The 21,243-nt window shown below is 41.1% G+C and overlaps 1 protein-coding gene across 1 annotated transcript in view; it reads right to left on the bottom strand.

Moving 5' to 3' along the window:
* The window catches only part of MBTPS2 (membrane bound transcription factor peptidase, site 2), a 55,170-nt gene that overhangs the window by 9,902 nt on the left and 24,025 nt on the right, over positions 1-21,243 (bottom strand). The window contains exons 7-8 of the mRNA XM_075854046.1: positions 3,896-4,076; positions 354-448 (exon numbers count right to left, since the gene is read on the bottom strand). Of these exons, the coding sequence (XP_075710161.1) occupies positions 354-448; positions 3,896-4,076 (276 nt within the window). The remainder of the gene's footprint in view (positions 1-353; positions 449-3,895; positions 4,077-21,243) is intronic.

Here is a 21,243-nt window from a genome sequence, read left to right as displayed (position 1 = left end):
CAGGGGCCATTGCTTTCTTTTAGGCCTCATGCCCACATCAGTTTTTTTATCCGTTGTTTTAACTGATAGCACCCAGACACATTCATTTCAATGAGGCCATGTACACTTCTGTTGTTTTAACGGAACCGTGCCGCCGTTCCGTCAAAAATAGGGCAGGTCCTCCTCCTGCCCGTTTTTGACGGAATAGTCCACGCCTTTGCATTGATTTGGTCCATGAAACAACGGACTACACACGGAAGCCATCTGTGTGCGGTCCGTGATTCACGGAACCGTCATTAGCGGCCGTTCAACGGCCGACGGAAGTGTGCATGAAGAAGCAGATGACATTATTAGCTCATGTAGTAAAGGTTTACCTGCTGACTGTCTCCGTAATTACTATAGGAGAAGCATATGTCAGAAAGACTGTTGTTACTGCAACACTCTACAGATCCATCCAGTCGCCTGTACACTGAAAATGTAAGAAATCACCACAAATCATTTCTATTGAGTGTAAAACTTTATTTTTTATAGTACTAAACCAGAACATATACATTGGCGAGTCAGACTTTACTTTCGGATGGTCTACATCTCCCCTTCCTTAAAGAGGCTCTGTCACCTGATTTTGCAACCCCTATCTGCTATTGCAGCAGATAGGCGCTGCAATGTAGATTACAGTAACGTTTTTATTTTTAAAAAACGAGCATTTTTGGCCAAGTTATGACCATTTTTGTAGTTATGCAAATGAGGCTTGCAAAAGTCCAAGTGGGTGTGTTTAAAAGTAAAAGTCCAAGTGGGTGTGTATTATGTGCGTACATCGGGGCGTTTTTAATACTTTCACTAGCTGGGCGCTCTGAAGAGAAGTAACATCCTCTTCTCTTCAGAACGCCCAGCTTCTGACAGTGCAGATCTGTGACGTCACTCACAGGTCCTGCATCGTGACGGCCACATCGGCACCAGAGGCTACAGTTGATTCTGCAGCAGCATCAGCGTTTGCAGGTAAGTCGATCTTACCTGCAAACGCTGATGCTGCTGCAGAATCAACTGTAGCCTCTGGTGCCGATGTGGCCGTCACGATGCAGGACCTGTGAGTGACGTCACAGATCTGCACTGTCAGAAGCTGGGCGTTCTGAAGAGAAGAGGATGTTACTTCTCTTCAGAGCGCCCAGCTAGTGAAAGTATTAAAAACGCCCCGATGTACGCACATAATACACACCCACTTGGACTTTTACTTTTAAACACACCCACTTGGACTTTTGCAAGCCTCATTTGCATAACTACAAAAATGGTCATAACTTGGCCAAAAATGCTCGTTTTTTAAAAATAAAAACGTTACTGTAATCTACATTGCAGCGCCTATCTGCTGCAATAGCAGATAGGGGTTGCAAAATCTGGTGACAGAGCCTCTTTAAAGAGGCTCTGTCCCCAGATTATAAGTGCCCTATCTCCTACATAATCTGATTGGCGCTGTAATGTAGATAACAACAGTGGTTTTTATTTTGAAAAACAATCATTTTTGAGCAAGTTATGAGCTAGTTTAGATTTATGCTAATGAGTTTCTCAATGGACAACTGGGCGTGTTTTTACTTTTTACCAACTGGGTGTTGTACAGAGGAGTGTATGAGGCTGACCAATCAGTGACTAATCCGTGTCCTACACTTCTCATTGTTCCAACCCAGCATGATCCACAGCACAGTGTGATTGTGCAGTGCAAGAAGTAAACACGCCCAGTTGCTAAAAACACAATACACACCCAGTTGGAAATAAGCGAAAACACGCCCAGTTTGTCCATTAGAAAGGCTCAATTGCATAAATATAAAATTGCTCATAACTTAGCCAAAAATGATCGTTTTAAAAAACAAAATACGTTACTGTTATCTACATTGCAGCGCCGATAACATGCAATAGGAGATAGGGATTTGATAATCTGGTGACAGAGCCTCTTTAATATCCTGCTTCTTCTCATGTATTATGCTTCTCATTGTTATACGTCCTCACTCCCTGTTTAGGATTATATTTATATTCCCCACTAAATATATATTTGCTAGAAAAAAATGAATATATTTTGTATACATAGTCTTCGGTTACAGTGGTAAAATAAAGCTCTTAGTATAGGTGCATGTGTAACTAAATGAAGTTGCCCTTATAGGGGTTGTCTTATGAACATAAGGACATCCCTGGGGTCCCCCTTTATAACCTAGAGAAGAGAGCTGCTAACAAAGAGGGGCCCTTGCTCAAGCGGACCCAGCCCATCCATATATTTACATGATTTGCCATTCATTTGAATGGATGGCATGTAACACTATTTCCTCTGCAGTCGGCTTCTTTCTGAAAAGGAATGTCCTGATGGAGACAAACCCTTTAAGTGGAAGATAACACTATTTCATAAAAAATGTGCACTGAGGACCTTTGATTTTTTACGAAATATTATAAATACCAGTATTACAATGTTAGGCTTCGTTCACATCTGCGTTCGGACTCCGTTCATGGGTTACGTCTGACCTTTCCATCAGGGGAACCCATGAACGGAATCCAAACTGAAACCATAGGTTTCCATTTGCATCACCATTGATTTCAACGGTGACGGATCTGGTGCAAATGGTTTCCGTTAGTCATCGTTTTGACGGAATGAATGGTGCAGTCGATTACAGTATTGATTCAGTCAAAACAACGGAACCCTTAACCAACGGTGACGAACGGAAACCATTTGCACCGGAAATCAATGGTGATCAAAACCAAAACCTATGATTTCCGTTTGAATTCTGTTCATGGCTTCCCCTGACAGAAAGGTCAGACGGAACCCATTAACAGAGTCCCAACGCAGATGTGAACGAAGCCTTAAGGGTCATTGCACACGATGGATATTACATGCGGTTTTGCCTCGCGTATTTGCGTGCGGCAAAACCGCAGTGTAATACAGTACCAGCATAGTCAATGAGATTCCATGGAATCTCATGTCCATGCTGTGGTATTTTTCGTAACGGAAATTGACCCGCGGTGCGTATTTTGGAAAACAGAGCCAAAGGTGTTTTCTAAGCTTTTTTATTTATTTTTTTAAAGTAAAAGTGATAACATAAATATAAAAAAACAAAAAACAAACTACTCTTCTTTTAAACCCACAGGCTGGTCCAGTGGGCCCTCCTCAGTATATGTTTACCGTGCTGAGGCGGTACATAATGACATGACTGCTGCGGCCTGTAATTGCCTTCTGACAGGTCATTAGGACATGTCGAAAGTTTTTCAAGTTTAGTTACCCTTTAAATATAACTGATATCCTTGAAGTGTGCTTCTTCTTACTATTTAATGTAATTATTACGAAGGATTCCACCAAATAATCATTTAATGGAGCTCTATTTATTTTTAAATTATACAGTTTATTTCTATAAAAGTAAAAAAAAATTGTGTCACTTGTATACTAGGAAACTCAAGTGTAAATTTGAAAATATTCTGAGACTCAAAACAGAAATATGAAAATCAGGCATTATCATTGTGATTTAAGGGAGTCTGTCAGTAGATCTTACGCTACCAATCGGCTGACAACGCTAGGTAGCGATCGGGTAACGGAATAGGGACATACCTGTCTTCCTACTGTTACCACTTGCATTAGTAGAAATAATACAGTTTTATTCCGCTGCGTGCGGTGCCCTTCAAACCAGGAAATGTCTGGCATCTAGCACGCCTACTCTTCCCTTCTCCAATGCGGTTGATTGACTGTGGAATCGACTGAATAGGAGGGGGAGGGGTTGAAGTGCCAGATGCCAGACTCTTCCTGGTTCGGCGGGCACCTCGCATGACAGAGTAAAACTTACTTTTTCCACAAATGCAAGCAGTAGCAGTGAGAACACCAGTATGTCCCTAATCCGCTACCCGATAGGTACCTAGCGGTGTCAGCTGACAGACCTTTAGTGATGGTTTGTACCTCTGCTAGGGAAATGCAGTTGTTGAAGAGTGCCAGTACTTATGCAGAATCCTGTTTGGGGCTTCAAGGCGATGTCGGTTAGGCATGTATGCCAATCATCCACACTTTTGACTGGACAGTCTTGAATATAGGTTATGATATCTTGAACAAACAAACCTCTTGGTCCACTTGCTGGAGATTCCTTAAAAGAAGAAGAAAGAAATGCCTCAACTTTTTGTTCCCATAGGATTAAAAATCACTTAGTACCAAACACCAATAGTAATGATTGAGAATGTATAAACAAGTCAGAAAGATCCAACAGGCCAACCAAAATGTTACTTCTCCGTTCGTAAGCAAAACAACTATAATTATAATAGATATTGGCATTTTTCTGTTTTGTTATGGCAGCTATTTTTGCAAAAGTGCAAACAGGAAGTGCAGCCATATTGGTTGTCTATTATGAATTAGCTGCTCAGAAACCGACTATCATCTTGATCAGGTGGGCGGAGCATGACACACTGACATAATACTTCAGTGTGTCATGCTCCGCCCACCTGTATGCTTTGATAAACTCTCCAGACTCCGCTCCAATATCTACCCTGCCTTTATATGCTGTATGTCCAGTATTTCCAATGGAAAAAAAGATAAATTATCTATCATACACTTTCCTTGTGTAGGTTTAAGGTTTGTTCACGCGGAAAAGTCAGCAGCGTATACGACCTAGAACACGCAGGGAAACCTGGCTAAATATTCGCACCAAATTGTGTGTATACTCGGCTGGACTTTCCACTGCAAAAAGTGGCCGCTAGAAAAAAATAAGTGATTTGAAAATTCTGCAAACAATGGCATTTGGGGAATATAACTTTCCTATTGAACTCAGTAGGGAAATTCTGCAACAAATGCACAGCGAATTTGCAGCATAAATTTACATACTGCAGATTTAGGCCCCATGCACACGAACGTGCTTTTGCGGACGCAAATCCACGGGAGAATTGCGGCCCCATTCACTTCTATGGGGCCATGCACACGAGCGTAGTTTTTACGGTCCGTGCATGGCCCGGGAGCCCTCACCGCAGAAAGAACGGACCGGTCTTATTATGGCCGTGTTCTGCGGTCCGGGCTCAGTGAAAATAATGGCCGCGGCCATGTGCATGGCCCGCGATTTGCGGGCGGCTTGCGGCTGACCCGAAAATCACGGCCGTGCACTTGGCTACGGTCGTGTGCTTGAGGCCTTAGAATTCTGCAACAGAGGTCACTTTAGGCACGCTTTCTGTGTACATTTTTTCTGCAGCTTGTGGATGATATTTGTTAAGATCTTATCCACTTTGCTGCTACTGTGATACACTGCAAACTTTTCCAACCACAAATTGGGACGGAAAAACCGCAGTGTATACACTAAGTGTGAACATGCCCTAAAGGGGTATTCTTCATTATATACTTGCAATTTTCCAATTCAATTTCTCACTGTTTTGAAAATCTCTGTTTGCAGTCATTTAATATGACCTTTCATTGTTCGTTACCAGGGGATAAAAATCTGTCCTGGTTCTATGATGGACACACAGGCGAACGGCTCATTACAAGACACAGCTCTGATACCTGTACTGTAACCCTAATAAGCCATGCTCCTGTGTATCAAACACATGACAAGTAAACAATGAAAGTTCCTATTGAATGACAACAAGCAGAGATCTAGAAAACAGTGAAGAATTTATACAGAAAATGTATTGAAAACTGCATAATCATAATACGAAGAATGACCTTTATCTGCTGAAACTGTTCCTATCACTTATACGTTCAAACTGACAGGTTTAGAATAAGAAGGCTTTCCAAATAGAAGTTGTAAAAAAAAAAAATGCAAGTAAACATTGCAGCGGCACTCAAGCCCCTACATGGGCGAGAGTAAGAGAGACAGCCACACACAGACGCTGCTGAATTTAGTAAGTGTTCTACTCTCTGACCACAGAACTGGATCCATAGCAACACTGTTCTTTACTTCTCTATAATGACCTCCATGCTGTGCGTGCGTGCGTGCGTGCGAGAGTGAGAGAGAGAGAGTGAGAGCGAGAGAGAGTGAGTGGAGCAGGATCTCCTCTGGTCTCCTATGCACAGCATATATAGAAATCAGAACAGTTAGTCTCTGCCCGTACTGGAACAGATGGAGTCTGCAGAGGGGGAAACTGGTAAAAAAAATAATTATAATGATGAGAAATAGTGTTATTCCCCACGTACACACATGACTGCTTATCTTGAAAATTCACCTGCAACGACAGTTTCTCTTTAATGGAGCCATCTTGGTAAAAGTGATGCACTGTGTTATGTCTAGTGCTGGGTGTGAACAGGCAGTGCATGACAAAAGGTTTAAAAAAGAGCACCAATGAGAGAATACCAGTCATGGTCTGAACTAGGCATAACACGGTTCTGCCTGAATTGCTCCTAGGACCCAACCCCACAGTTCCTCCCATAACAGTGCCAGTTACACAGTGCTCCCATATCAGTGCCACCCACACAGTGCACCATTAGTACTTACCTGTCTTCCTACATCAGTGCTAGCCACACAGTATCCCCATAACAGTGCCACCCACACAGTGCACCATTAGTACTTACCTGTCTTCCTACATCAGTGCTAGCCACACAGTATCCCCATAACAGTGCCACCCACACAGTGCACCATTAGTACTTACCTGTCTTCCCATATCAGTGCTAGCCACACAGTATCCCCATAACAGTGTCACCCACACAGTGCACCATTAGTACTTACCTGTCTCTGCACCAGAATGGTGTGCCGCTACTCGCCACTCTCTTCTCTCTGACATAAAACATACATTTGTAAGCAGACACCAGAGGGTGTTCATATGTATCTTCCAAGTCTTGCCCCGATATCTATGATCAGTGCAAGGATAAAAGAATGGAGCTTCTGTCTAAGGACTTCACCCTTTTCCCAGCATCAGAAGGATGTGGCTGTCCTTTAAATGCGGTGCCTTTCTGAACCATCAGGACACATACAAGAATGTCTTTGTCCTGATGGTTGGGGGTCGCACGGAATGGGGATGCATGTTGTGAAGGGATCAATTCTGAAAATACAATTAGAATAGAGAACGAAGCATAATGTAATACTTCAATATAATATTTAACTATAAGCTTTACCTTGAACCTAGCAATAGAGTCTATTGTCCGAGCACTAGATGTCATATGGCAGTAATAACTGATCCATTGTAAATACTTTTACACAATAAAAAATACCCAGCTGTAAAGAAATTCCTTCCTTTCATATAAACATCTGTCATTTCTGAACACATTCCCAAAAGGAATTGTCAGCAGAAACTCCTGTGGGAAAGAAATTGAAGCTGCAGTCAGCAGAACTGGTCACTATTGATTAAGACTTGGGAGATGTAGTGGTGCTAATTCTACAGACATGACCACAGGCTTGTATATTAAGGATCTCCGGACATCGGGTTGTATTAGTACAAGCCAAGACAGATGAAGAAGTAACATCAAATGCAGCAATCCAATTCTACAGCTGAAAGCTCCCGCCCCATAGACAAGACATGAAACATCTGCGTAGGAAAATCCTGCGAATCCTAAAACCAGAAATGTAATTGTGTCATCCAGGCAGATAGGACGAGCATAAATACGTCACGTGTTGTCTATATCATTATTACCTAACCAATCCTCAATGCTGATGTGATGAGAGAGGGACCTGAAGTTTTGCGTACCCTATTTTTATCACATTTCTTTGTGTCGCCAAAGTTAAAAATAAAATACTAACACCGCTTATCACCCCATACACTCCTACAATTCTATTCTGCCCTATAATATAACCCAAAGGAAGCCCAGATTAGACAGTGTAAGGACATGCTCCAAATAGGAGGGAACAGTTGCCAATTTATTCATGTACTTCCAGGAGGAAAAGCTGAGGAACAGCACAAATAGCATAACATTCTTATATTCCTGCTGGGGCAGTGATGTACTTTGAGCAGTTTTGTTCAATAAACGAGTAAAAAAAAATAGACACGTCAGTAGAGCTGACAAGCCTCTATTAAATTTAAAAAAAAAACTTTACATTGCACAGACACGACCACTAACTCCCCACTGCATCCCCACTGACACGACCACGGCTGGGACACACTCACTGTTCAATTTACAGGTGTCCCGTACATTGCACAGACAATGAAAACAAAGGGGGGGGGGGGGGGGGGGTCATGTATGAACCTAAGCGCCGCTGTAATGTTTAGGTGCTCAGGTCAGCGGGCGCTGGAGAGAGGGATGAAGTTTCTTTTTATTTTTTAAAGTAATTGAAAAGCCCTCTTATTCTTCATCAAGGCTGTGACCTTTTTTTATATCCATATTACGTAATACTCTGACTTCCTGTAGTTCTATTGAACTGTACTTACATGCCTGTATGCGAGTACCTGAGATATAAGGCCGTATTCACACGAGCGTGTTCGGTCCGTGATATACGGTCCGTATGCCGGCAGTATTTCCAGGACTGAACACACTGCAGGGAGCCGGGCTCCTAACATCACAGTGATCTATGACGCTAGGGGTCACTGCCTCTCCGCGGAACTACTGTCCTGTACTGAAAACATGATTACAGTACGGGACAGTTTTCCCACAGCGGGGCAGGGACTCCTAGCGTCATAGATAAACTAATACTGAATTGTCTATAAAGAATCAGTGAGATTTTCCTATTTATACCTTAGCATGCTGCCCTGTACAAAGTGACCCATTTCCTACGTTTATATATTTCTTCTTACGAGGATCCTGCAGAGCTCTTCCCCCGCTGACTACATACAGAAAACAACAGCCTGTATTCAGTTAATGGCCTGCTGACTAAGTCCTCTGTAAATCGGTCACCATCTGTAGTTAGGGGGGGCACCAGCTCTCTGGTAATTGTAGGTACCTTTCCCATATCATGTTTCCAGTATAGCCTCAAAGTAGAGTTGCACATGACTTCGGCAAGGGCTACGCCACCGCATGCAACGCCTATTATTCCTTCTAGGGCACGAAAATGTATTTAATTTTTGAGGGAATAATAGAAATCAAATGCTAAGCTACATTAACACATAGTACAAGCGCAAGTATGTGCTTTTATAGGATGGCTATAATTCATCTACCGTCCAGATTATCATCTCTAGCTCCGCAATGCTCTGCAAGGATGTGATTAATGTGTTCCAAGACCAGTTGTCTATCCGGGCAAGCCAAAGAGACAGAAGCATATAAAGCGTGCCACTCACTATGCACTGTGGGCACCAGGTCCCATCCACCCACAATACACTACCATCAGACATTATTGAATTTCCTGATACAAGCGGCACAGAGTGTTCACACACCATGAAAAGAAGACTGCAATATAATCATTAAAACCCTACGACAACAGGCATCTTCTGTGCAGAGCAGTTGCCAAGCAATCTACAAGTAAATCCTTAGGGATTCTCGGTATTTAAAGAAATAAAACACACTACTATAAACCAGCATAACAACTAACAGTCATAACATATACATAAACAAATAATTCTGTACCCACTCATATGCAACAATTGCTCAAAATACAATGTTTCATTAAGATCATAACTTTATACAATCTGCCCGTACATTGTAAATCTCATGCAGTCTCCTAAGAAGACAAAGGTGAAATAGGTTTTTCTACTAGACCTAGAACGCAAAAGGTTACAACCCCAATTTTCCTAAAGCTGGATTCACACATCACGCACTTGTTGTGGAAATTCGCTGACGCATTCCGCACGAAATGCTGCAACAAAGTACAGTATATTGTAAGTGAACAAACCCTATTAACTCATAGCGTGAAAAAAATCAGCTGCGGGCTCTAGGAATGCTGCAGATTTTCACTTCCGCAGCATGCCGATCTGTTTTATGGAAATGCAAAGGATTTTGAATATAAAATTGAATGCAATACCCCCCCCCCCCCCCCGCTGCGTATATTTTTGAGACTTGATAAACATTATATTTTGACACATGGAATTTATTGCAGACTTTGGTACAGACTCTTAGGCTGCGCAGCATCATTTTTACACGGTTAGTGAACCTAGTCTCACGCAGTGCCACTCCCTACAAGGTACTGTGCAGAGAATTGCAATACAGGCCCGGTCAAGTAAATAGTGCTGTTGGAGTTCCATACACATCGCCAGGTCAGAGGAAACGGCAAAAGGGGACGCTTAACTGTACCCTTAATTCTAAGGGTCATTGTGGGCCCAACAGTCAGACCAACACTCTACCATTGATGTGGCTCTGGGTCTCGTTTGATATATAGGATGGTCTTTTTCTACCCACAGGAGCAAACACTCTATTTTTCACCTTTCACCTCTCTAATCCTACACTTCCAAGCACCTCTAGGAAATGTAACCGGTTAGGTATATACAAGGGGAAAAAGCATGGAGTAAATAATGACAGCTGTACATGAAAACTGCATGAGAGTTTAGTATTGAGCAGTCTTTAAACATGGCAAAAAAGAAGTGACTAATGCCTCATGCACACGATAGTGTGCTCTGGCCGAGTCCCGTCAGTGATCTGTGGAAAGATAGGACATGTCCTATCTTTCCATGGATCGGAGAATCAGGTCAGTTTTCATGGACCCGCTAAAGTGAATGGGTCCATGAAGACCATCGGGTGCCACTCGGATGCCATTAAAAAGAGCCCGAGTGGCACATTGGTCGTGTACAACTGGCATAACTGAAGAACGCTGCCTGCAGCAGTTAGAATGGGGGCGACAGGCATTCTCTGCAAAATAAACGGTCTCTTTACCTCTTACAGATTGAATTGAATGTACTGAATGAGCTTGAAGTTTGCAAAATAGCTTTGTGGAAATTCATTCTGAGAGATTAGATCATGAGGAACCACAGCTGTCAGGTGGGAACTATATTTGCCGTTAACGTACATACAGTACTTATAATAGGTATTCAAACCCCTGGACCTTTTCATCTTTTATGGTAATAAAAACGATTCATAATACGTATATAGATCTTTTCTGGCATTGATAAAAAACAAACAAAAAAACAACAACTCTATAAGGCCGGGTTCACACGTAGCGTAAATACTGCAGATCCACAGCAGAATACAGTAGTAGAGTGAATAAGATTTGAACACTTGACCTGCGGTGCGGTTCTTTAATCTGCAACATGGCAATTGTATTTGCGTAAAAAATTTTTTATTGTACGGGTTTCCCCCATTGAATTCAATTGGGAGGTAAAACTCGCAACAAATTTTTGCGGTGGAAAAGCTGCATTTCCGATGTAAAAACCGCAACTCAGGAAAAAAAAATTCTTATACTTACCCAGAATTCTGTGCTTCTTTGTTCAGGGAGGCCTCCTGGGATGAGGTTTCAACGCCTGTGACCGCTGCAGCCAATCACAGGCTGCAGCGTTTACATTGGATAAAACGTCATCCCAGGGCTGCAGGACATGGAGGGATGCGTCGCCATGGTAAGTATAGCCATTTTTTTTTTCATTGCAGGATTTCAGCAGCTGACGTTCTGGGTGAAAAACTGCACCACAATTTGGTGCGGTTTTTCGTCTGGAATTCCCTGTGGGCAACAGAGTGGATACGCTGTGTACCTTTATGCAGCATATCCGCCCTGTGTGGGGAAGTTCAAATCTCAGCCACTCTGCTGCTACTGTATTGTGCTGCAGATTTTCCGCACCGACATATGTTGCGTAAAAACCACAGTATGTACGCAACGTGTGAACTCCGTCTAAAAGGTCTTTTCCCACCAGATACAATTATTACACATCTATAGGATATGTGATCGATGTCTGATTAACCCTTTCAGGACCAAGCTGATTTTGGCCTTCAGGACCAGCCCTATTTTTTCAAATCTGACATTTGTCACTTTATGTGGTAATAACTCCGGAATGCTTATACCTATCCAAGCGATTCCGAGACTGTTTTCTCGTGACATATTGTACTTTATGTTAGTGAAAAAAATTGGTCGATAAATGTAATATTTATTTGTGAAAAACACCAAAATTTGGCGAAAATTTGCAAAAAATATGATTTTTCTAAATGTAAATGTATCTACTTGTAAAACAGATAGTAATACCACCCAAAATAGTTACTATTTAACATTTCCCATATGTCTACTTTATGTTTGCATTGTTTTTTGAACGTCCTTTTTTTTCTAGGACGTTACAAGGCTTAGAACTTTAGCAGCAATTTCTCACATTTTCAAGAAAATGTCAAAAGGCTTTTTTTTCAGGGACCAGTTCAGTTCTGAAGTGGTTTTGAGGGGCCCATATATTTGAAAACCTTAAAAAACACTTTATTTTAAAAACTGCACCCCTCGAAGTATTTAAAACAGCATTCAGAAAGTGTTTTAACCTTTCAGGCGTTTCACAGGAATTAAAGCAATGTAAGGGTGAAATTTACAAATTTTATTTTTTTTGCTGAAATTCATTTGTAATACATTTTTTTCTGTAACACAGAAAGTTTTACCAGAGAAACACAACTTAATATTTATTGCCCAGAGTCTGCAGTTTTTAGAAATATCCCACATGTGGCCCTAGTGCAGTGATGGACTGAAACACCAACCTCAGAAGCAAAGGAGCAGCTAGAGGATTTTGGGGCCTCCTTTTTATTAGAATATATTTTAGGTACCATATCAGGTGTAAAGAGGTCTTGTGGTGCCAAAACAGTGGAAATCCCCCAAAAGTGACCCCATTTTGGAAACTACACACCTCAAGGAATGTATCTAGAGCTATAGTTAGCATTTTGACCCCACAGTTTTTTTGCTAAATTTATTTGAATTAGCCTGTAAAAATGAAAATAATTTTTTTCCTGAAAAACCATAGAATTTTCAATATTTTACAAGGAATAAATGAGAAAAAGCACCGCAACATTTATAAAGCAATTTCCCCTGATTACGGCAATACCCCATATGTGGTAATAAACTGGTGTATAGACCCACGGCAGGTCTCAGAAGGGTAGGAGCACCATTTGGATTTTGGAGCACAGATTTTGCTGGAATTGTTTTCAGTGCCATGTCGCGTTTGTAACCGACTGGAGGGACCAAAACAGTTGAAACCCCCAAAAGTGACCCCATTTTGGAAACTACACCCCTCAAGGAATGTATCTAGGGCTATAGTTAGCATTTTGACCCCACAGTTTTTTTGCTAAATTTATTTGAATTAGTCTGTAAGAATTAAAATTATTTTTTTTCCTGAAAAAACATAGAATTTTCTATTTTTCACAAGGAATAAATGAGAAAAAGCACCCCAACATTTATAAAGCAATTTCCCCTGATTACGGCAATACCCCATATGTGGTAATAAACTGGTGTATAGACCCACGGCAGGTCTCAGAAGGGTAGGAGCACCATTTGGATTTTGGAGCACAGATTTTGCTGGAATGGTTTTCAGTGCCATGTCGCGTTTGTAACGGACTGGAGGGACCAAAACAGTTGAAACCCCCAAAAGTGACCCCATTTTGGAAACTACACCCCTCAAGGAATGTATCTAGGGCAATAGTTAGCATTTTGACCCAACAGTTTTTTTGCTAAATTTATTTGAATTAGTCTGTAAAAATTAAAATTATTTTTTTTCCTGAAAAAACATAGAAGTTTCTAATTTTTACAAGGAATAAAGGAGAAAAAACACCCCAATATTTATAAAGCAATTTCCCCCGATTACGGCAATACCCCATATGTGGTAATAAACTGCTGTATAGACCCACGGTAGGTCTCAGAAGGGTAGGAGCACCATTTGGATTTTGGAGTGCAGAATTTGCTGGAATGGTTTTCAGTACTATGTCGCGTTTGCAATGGACTGGAGGGACCAAAACAGTGGAAACCCCCCAAAAGTGAAACTACACCCCTCAAGGAATATATTGAGGGGTATAGTGAGCATTTTGACCCCACAGATTTTTGCTGAATTTAGTGTAATTAGGTAATGGAAATGAAAATCTACGTTTTTTTTCAAGTAAAATTACGTTTTACCTCAGATTATTCCATATTCACAATAGATAAAGGAGAAAAAGCACCCAAACATTTGTAAAGCAAACTCTCCTGAGCACAGAAATACCCCATATGTGGTCAGAAACTGCTCTTTGAACCCACAGCAGGGCTTAGAAGGAGCACCATTTGGCTTTTGGAGCTCAAATTTAGCTGGAATTGTTTGCTGAGGCCATGTCGCATTTGCAAAACCATTGAGGGGCCAGAACAGTGGAAACCCCTAAAAAATGACCCTATTTGGGAAACTACACCCCTCAAGAAATTTATCTAGGGGTATAGTGAGCATTTAGACCCTAGAATTTTTTTGCATAAATTATTGGAATTAGTGAAAATGAAAATCTAAAATTTTTTCGATAAAATATAGGTTTTAACTATTTTTTTTAATTTCCATAGGGACTAAAGGAGAAAAAGCACTCCAATATTTGTAAAGAAATATCTTCTGAGTATAGTTAAACCCTATATGCAGTCATTTACTGCTGTTTGGACACACGGCAGGGCCCAAAATGGAAGGAGCGTCATTTGGCTTTTGAAGCTCCAATTTATCTGGAATGGTGTGCATAGGCCATGTTGCATTTGCAAAGCCCCTTAGCCCCAGTGGAAACTCCCCGAAAGCAACCATATTTTGGAAAGTTTGCCCTCAAGGAATGTGTAGTTACCTTATATGTTTAGATTACCGACTGCTTGGACATTTTTCAGGGCCTCGAGTGGACTGTGTGCATTTTGGCTTTCAGCTTGCATTTTAACAATATATTACTTTGCTTTTTTGAAATAAAGAAACTTTCTAATATACATAATTTTTAAAACCTGCATGGATTGCAGGTTTTCATTCCCCATTGCATAGACCCAGCCGTTCTTGCTGCCACGCTTCGACACAGACTTTAGGAGTTCCTCTCCTCTCTGTTTGTCGATGACACGTATAAAAGGGCTGGCTGCCTGGCTCAATTCATCAGCTAAGCCTTAAGGGGGAAGGGGCTGGATAGCTGATGAATTGAGCCAGGCAGCCAGCCCCTTCATCCGCATTATCAACACACAGAGAGGAGGGGGATGCTCCTTCTCCCGGAGATTGTGTTGATGCATCCCAGCAAGAATCGCAGCTCCACACTTCTGGGTCCACACAATGTGGACTAAAACCTGCAACCCTTGCAGGTTTTAAAAATAGAGTATATTAGAAAGTTTATTTATTTCACAAAAGCAAAATGCTAAATAGTTTTTCTTTTCATCGGACAACCCCTTTAGGTACATTTTTATTTTTGGGTATACTTTGGCTGGTTGTTCATTTATGAAGATGGGTTTTTGACAAGAACGGCAAGAACAAAAATATCCAAGAAAATTTGGGCACACTAAAGATAAACTAAATTATATTCTTGAATGTCTAAAATGGGACAAATGAATAAAGAGTTTAAAAACGTGGCTCTGTGTGGAAAATTTTAAAGCAGTCAATGAGACACAAGGCTGGGAGTGATGGGCAATCTGGGCAATAATAACGGGTATCACACCTCATTCCTTTCTTGGTACATACACGACATCTTCTTTGGGGGTACTTTCTTGATTCAGTTGAGGGAATTACAGCAATAAAATGTCGCTCAGTGAGTCTTTTGACGGATTCAGATTCTAATGGATGAGAGGGGCCAACATTTGCTAAAACAAGATCTTCAATGACCATTTCCTGGTAATCTAGAAAAGTATTTGAATTTCCTGCCTTTTTGTATAACACAAACGAGTTGTATGTGGCAGCCTGAAATAGGTAAATAACTAATTTTTTGTACCAGGTATAGGATTTTCTTGATACCTGGTATGGCTGTAGAACCTGATCAGCAAGGTCTACTCCCCCCATGTATTTGTTGTAATCAATGATTGACACAGGCTTTTGCTTTTGGGTAGTAGAACCTCGTTCTACAACATCCATTGTTGCATCAGTGTGGATGGAGCTGAGGATAAAAATATCCTTTTTGTCTTTGTATTTTAGGGCAAGCAGCTCTCCGCTGCGAACACCGCCTGACTGCCCCTTTTTGTACTTTTCATTCACCAATGATTGTGGAAACCCCTTGCGGTTTTTACGAATGGTCCCACAAGCCCCTGTGTTTTGTTCGACCAAACTTTTAAAAAGGGGTATGCTTGTGTAGTAGTTGTCCACATACAGGTTATGGCCCTTTTCTAGAAATGGGGGAATAAGCTCCCAAACAATTTTTCCACTTGTCCCTAGATAGAGGGGGGCATCCTGGTGGGTTTAGTTGGCTATCTTTTCCCTCATAAATGCGAAAAGCTGATGTATACCCTGTTGAACTCTCGCACATTTTATAGAGCTTTATTCCAAATCTTGCTCTTTTAGATGGAATGAATTGTTTGAAGTGCAGTCTCCCTTTGAATTTTACTAGGGACTCATCAATGGAAATGTTTTGCGTGGGGGTGTAAATTAATAAAAATGTGTCTGACAACGCTTTGATGATGGGCCTGATTTTGTAGAGTCGGTCATAATCTGCGGCACTTCTAGGCAGGCACTGACTGTTATCGTTGAAATGCCAAAATCTCATGAGCATTTCATAACGGGCTCTAGGAAGAATGGCAGAAAAGGCAGGGGTGGTTAGAACAGGACGGGTGGACCAGTATGATCGAATGCTCGGTTTTTTAACAAGCCCCATGGCAAATGTGAGGCCTATAAATTTCTTCATTTCATCAATATCTGTTGGCCTCCATGAATTTTGCCTGGCATAATATGAACGGGGATTCTGAGAGATTAATTGGGAAGCATATAAATTAGTTTGGAAAACAATATGTTCCAGCAAATCATTTGTTAGAAATAAGTAAAAAAAATTAATTGGACCAAAACCTTCCACCTCCACATTTGTACCTGGGGTGGCATTAAAGTCAGGGATGAATGGCGCACCAGAATTTGAAGCCTCCCATCTAGTAAATGCTACATCTAGTGGCAAACTCTCTTGTAGGTTGGCATGCGCCTCTTCGCTAAAATGAGGCATGTCACTTGTACTGGGCATCGTGCCCTGATTTGGAAATGTTTCTCCAACAGCCCTCTCTACCTGCCCTGTACTGGTCCTTGTATTTTTTGGCGATGAACCAGAATGACCGCTAGACTCAGAGCTGTCACTTTCGCTAACAGCAAATCCCTCAAAATAGTCTTCGCCATGTGACAAGACACTATCTTCACTGTCAGAGCATAAAAGGGCATACGCCTCCTGCAGAATAAAATTGACGGGCCATTTTATTACGTTTATATTTTTATACGTAAAGGTATATAAACGTAAATGGTATGAAGTTCGTTAATTTTATTAGAACAAATTAATTGACTGGCACAGCACTTCCTATCAAATTGATTACGAATATAACTTATGCTACCCTAACCGTCACCCTAAATTATTACTAACTATACCGTAATAATTATTATTACTAACTACCCTAATACTAAAACCTAGCACTATACCCTAAATCCTACCTAACAAGGCAGATTAATGGGATTGGGGGAAATTGTTATGTGGTGTTTTTTCACTGTGTTTTATACTGTGATATTCACAGATCTGACACTGTCTCTCCTCTGTTTGCTCTCTGACAGAGCAGCAGGGGAGAGACAGTGTTTATATATACTTGGTCCCAGGGAAAGTTTGTTGCTGCAACAAACTTTCCCTGCGATGGCCATGATTTGTTACCATGACCAGGACCTGAACCAATCAGGTCCCGATCATGTCTCTCCTCTGTCGGAACAGCAGAGGGGAGACAGTGTAGGTTACAGGGAAAGTTTGTTGCTACATCAAACTTTCCCTGCGATGGCCATGATTTGTTACCATGACCAGGACCTGAACCTATCAGGTCCCGATCATGTTTACAGGAGCAGAGGCACTGTCTCTCCTCTGTTTGATCTCTGATAGAACAGCAGGGGGGAGACAGTGTAGGTTACGTGGGAAAGTTTGTTGCTACAACAAACTTTCCCTGCGATGGCCATGATTGGTTATCATGACCATCACATGAACGGGACCTGAACCAATCAGGTCCCGATCATGTCTCCGGGACTAGAGGCACTGTCTCTCCTCTGTTTGCTCTCTGATAGAACAGCAGAGGGGAGACAGTGTAGGTTACGACGGAAAGTTTGTTGCTACAACAAACTTTCCCTGCGATGGTCATGATTGATTATCATGACCATCACATGTTCGGGATCTGAATAAATCAGGTCCCGATCATGTCTCTGGGACCAGAGGCAGGTGACAGCAGCGAGATCCGGGTGTCAGCGCTATTCTGAGACACCCAGATCTCGCTTTTAACATCCACCGTGAATTCACGTCGGCACTGCACAGAGCCCAGCAAGTGCCGACGTGAATTTACTGTGGGCGGTCGGGAAGCGGTTAAAGAAAGGTCTATCTGCTAAGACGCTTTACTTCACTCAGAAGACATAAGGTTGTACTGCTGACTGTAATAGGCCAACGACGTTGAAGAGCAGGCACCGAGATCCTGTCCTGTCAATATGCCATGAATGTATCCGGTACGAAACCCCCCTTTGATGTCTCGTTTTAGGTGAAAATAAATCACTACGTCATTTACATCCATTACCGTTATTAAATACAAATAATTGTATGTATAACTAGTCAGTCCTGTAACTTTACCATATCTAAATCATCACTTGAGCAGCCAAAGCCACAAAAATCAGCCAATGGGCGACCACTGTGTAGTCACGTGAATGTAGTAAGAATGCTTCTGAGCTGCTGATCAGCGTCCTGGCTAACAGGATACTATAAAAAAAAAACAGAACCATTCCTCTGCGGGAAAGGAACCTATGGACCCGCCAGGCATCATGGCTCGGGTGGGAATGCAACCACTGCATCTTCTATGGCTATACCAGCGTTTCAAAGTCACAACCGGTTTCAAACATTTTGCCGCAGCTACACCGTCAGCAGAAATAGCTCTAACACCTCATGAGAGGCATGTTTTCACTTTATCCGTAGGCATCAGTATGACATAAAAGTACATGTTGAATTAGGGGTTAATGCTGTAGATCCTGAAATAAATGTCAGTACCAGCAGGGGAGCCATCAGCGTACCTGGTTCAGGAAGAGCTTATGGATAAGCAGTTTATTAGTCAAAGGATCATTGGAGTATAACAGATCTTTATTCAGTGCTGAATTACAATATCAAAGACCCGTATGACAGCGCAAGAAACACGATTATATCCTTCATACTGTGTTTTACAATAAGGGTCAATGACACTGCCAGGATGCATTTAAAATACTATATGAAACATTAATGAGGTTTTTTTTTACATCATGAAAAAATAATGATTTTTTTAATGGAGAATTCACAAAATTTACTGTAGTGTAATGGAAATAATATATTTTCTTTCTACTGTCAGTCCTTAGTTGACTTATACTTTAATTTGGAAGACGGCATATGTTGTACTGAGCACATTTGCACATTTTTCCTGGTTTTTCAGAGCTATAATATTAGTATTTTAAATGGGTGGGTTTCAGACCAGTGTTAAAAACATATCACAAAGATATATTTTTCAAATCCTATAACACTCCTGTAACAAATCCATGTTAAATGGGTCCTTCGTCGAGTAACATTTATGGCAAATCTATAGAATACGACAAACATTTGTCTGTCCACTACTGGGACAACCCACCAATTAATATACCTCTTATTCTCAATGTACACAATGTCTCAAACCTATCAGATAAATTAACATTTAAAAAAAAACAAAAAACTGTCAATGCTTTGGTTGAAATTCATTGAAAACCATTATAGTTACACATTTTAGAGAAAAATCAGTGATGATCGCCCACAACAAATATGGGCAAACAAGTAAATATCTGGCCACGTGACCAGAGGGGCTGTCGGGGTAAAACTCTTTGCTCGAACAAGGTTGTCTGGTTTGAAAGAAAAAAAATTCAAATATTCTATTACATCCTGACTTAAAGGCTATGCACACCTCTAATATGTTTTGTCTATCAGTGTGATTGGTGCAAATTTCAAAATATTTTTTTATCAAAAATTACTTTAACTTTTTGAGATACAGCTGTTTTGTATTCTGTATACAGAGCAGCTGTATCACGCGCTAAGACCTGATTCTGTCAGGTCAGCGGGACGGACGGGTTCAGTGACAGCAGGATCCACCTCTTATCGATCACATCTAAGTTATGAGCTTAGATGTAAATTATAGTAGCTCGATCCTGCGTGTCAGAGACCCACAAAACCCACTGACACTGAACCCATCAGTACTGCGGACCTAACAGATGCAGATTTCAGCACTAGATACCGCTGCTCTGTATAGAGAATACAAAGCAGCTGTATCTCAAAAAGTTAAAATTATTTGTAACAAAAAGTATTTTGAAAGTTGCACCAATCACACGGATAGACATTTTTAGTTAAAAAAATAAAATAAAAGTATTATTTCAAATGGTGTACATAGCCTTTAAAGGGGTTGTCCGGTTTGAGCAAATTAATGTAATTTTTAAGTAGAATTAAAAGTTATACAATTTTCCAATATACTTCCTGTATCAATTCTGTATTATTCCTCACGGTTTTCAAGATCTCGGCTTGTCATTCAGTAGGAACATTCATTGTTTACTTCCAGTGGATAAAATTCTATCCATGGTCACAGGTGTTGGGATCATTACAGTTACAGTATGTGTATCAGAGCGGTCTTCTTATGATCCCAGCACCTGTGTGTCCATCACATGACCATGGACAGAATTTTCTGGCAGAGTACAACAAAGCGTAGTTTATTTATACTTATTTTCTACCAAATTTTACCATGGAGATTAGGATGGATGGATAGATAGATAGATAGATAGATAGATAGATAGATAGATAGATAGATAGATAGATAGATAGATAGATAGATAGATAGATAGATAGATAGATGGATAGACAGACAGACAGACACAGACAGACGTAACTTTGCAAATAGACCTTATTAAAATATTCCATGCTGACCTATGTGTCTCCGTGGTAACAGAGTACAAACAAACCCTGTGTAGTCTGATCCTGCAGTCCTACACCCTTCCATCTGTCTTAGCCTATTAAATGTATGTAAATCAAGGAATGTATAACAGATAAATGTTTAACAGTATATTAGGTAATCATAATGTAAAGAACCTCTTAAACCCAAAATACTTTATACATCTGAGATCTGATGCCGAGCATCGTGGGCCAGTGGTTAGCACTGTTGCCCTACAGCAATAGGTTTCTGGAAATGTAACCAGGGACAATGTTTGTATGGGTTTCTTCCCACACAGGGGCGTAACTAGGAAAGACTGGGCCCCATAGCAAACTTTTGACTGGGGCCCCCCCTCCCCTGTGTGTCACATAACCCCCCCCCCCTTGTAGATAGTGCCTTTTTTACAGCCCCCCCCCCCTGTAGATATCTACAAAGGGGGCTGTATGGCGTTCTCTACAGGGGGGACTCTGTA

Source organism: Rhinoderma darwinii, chromosome 2, assembly GCF_050947455.1.
Source record: "Rhinoderma darwinii isolate aRhiDar2 chromosome 2, aRhiDar2.hap1, whole genome shotgun sequence".
Classification (NCBI taxonomy): domain Eukaryota; kingdom Metazoa; phylum Chordata; class Amphibia; order Anura; family Rhinodermatidae; genus Rhinoderma; species Rhinoderma darwinii.
Note: the sequence above shows the minus strand (reverse complement) of the source record. Positions and strands in the feature narration are given on the sequence as shown.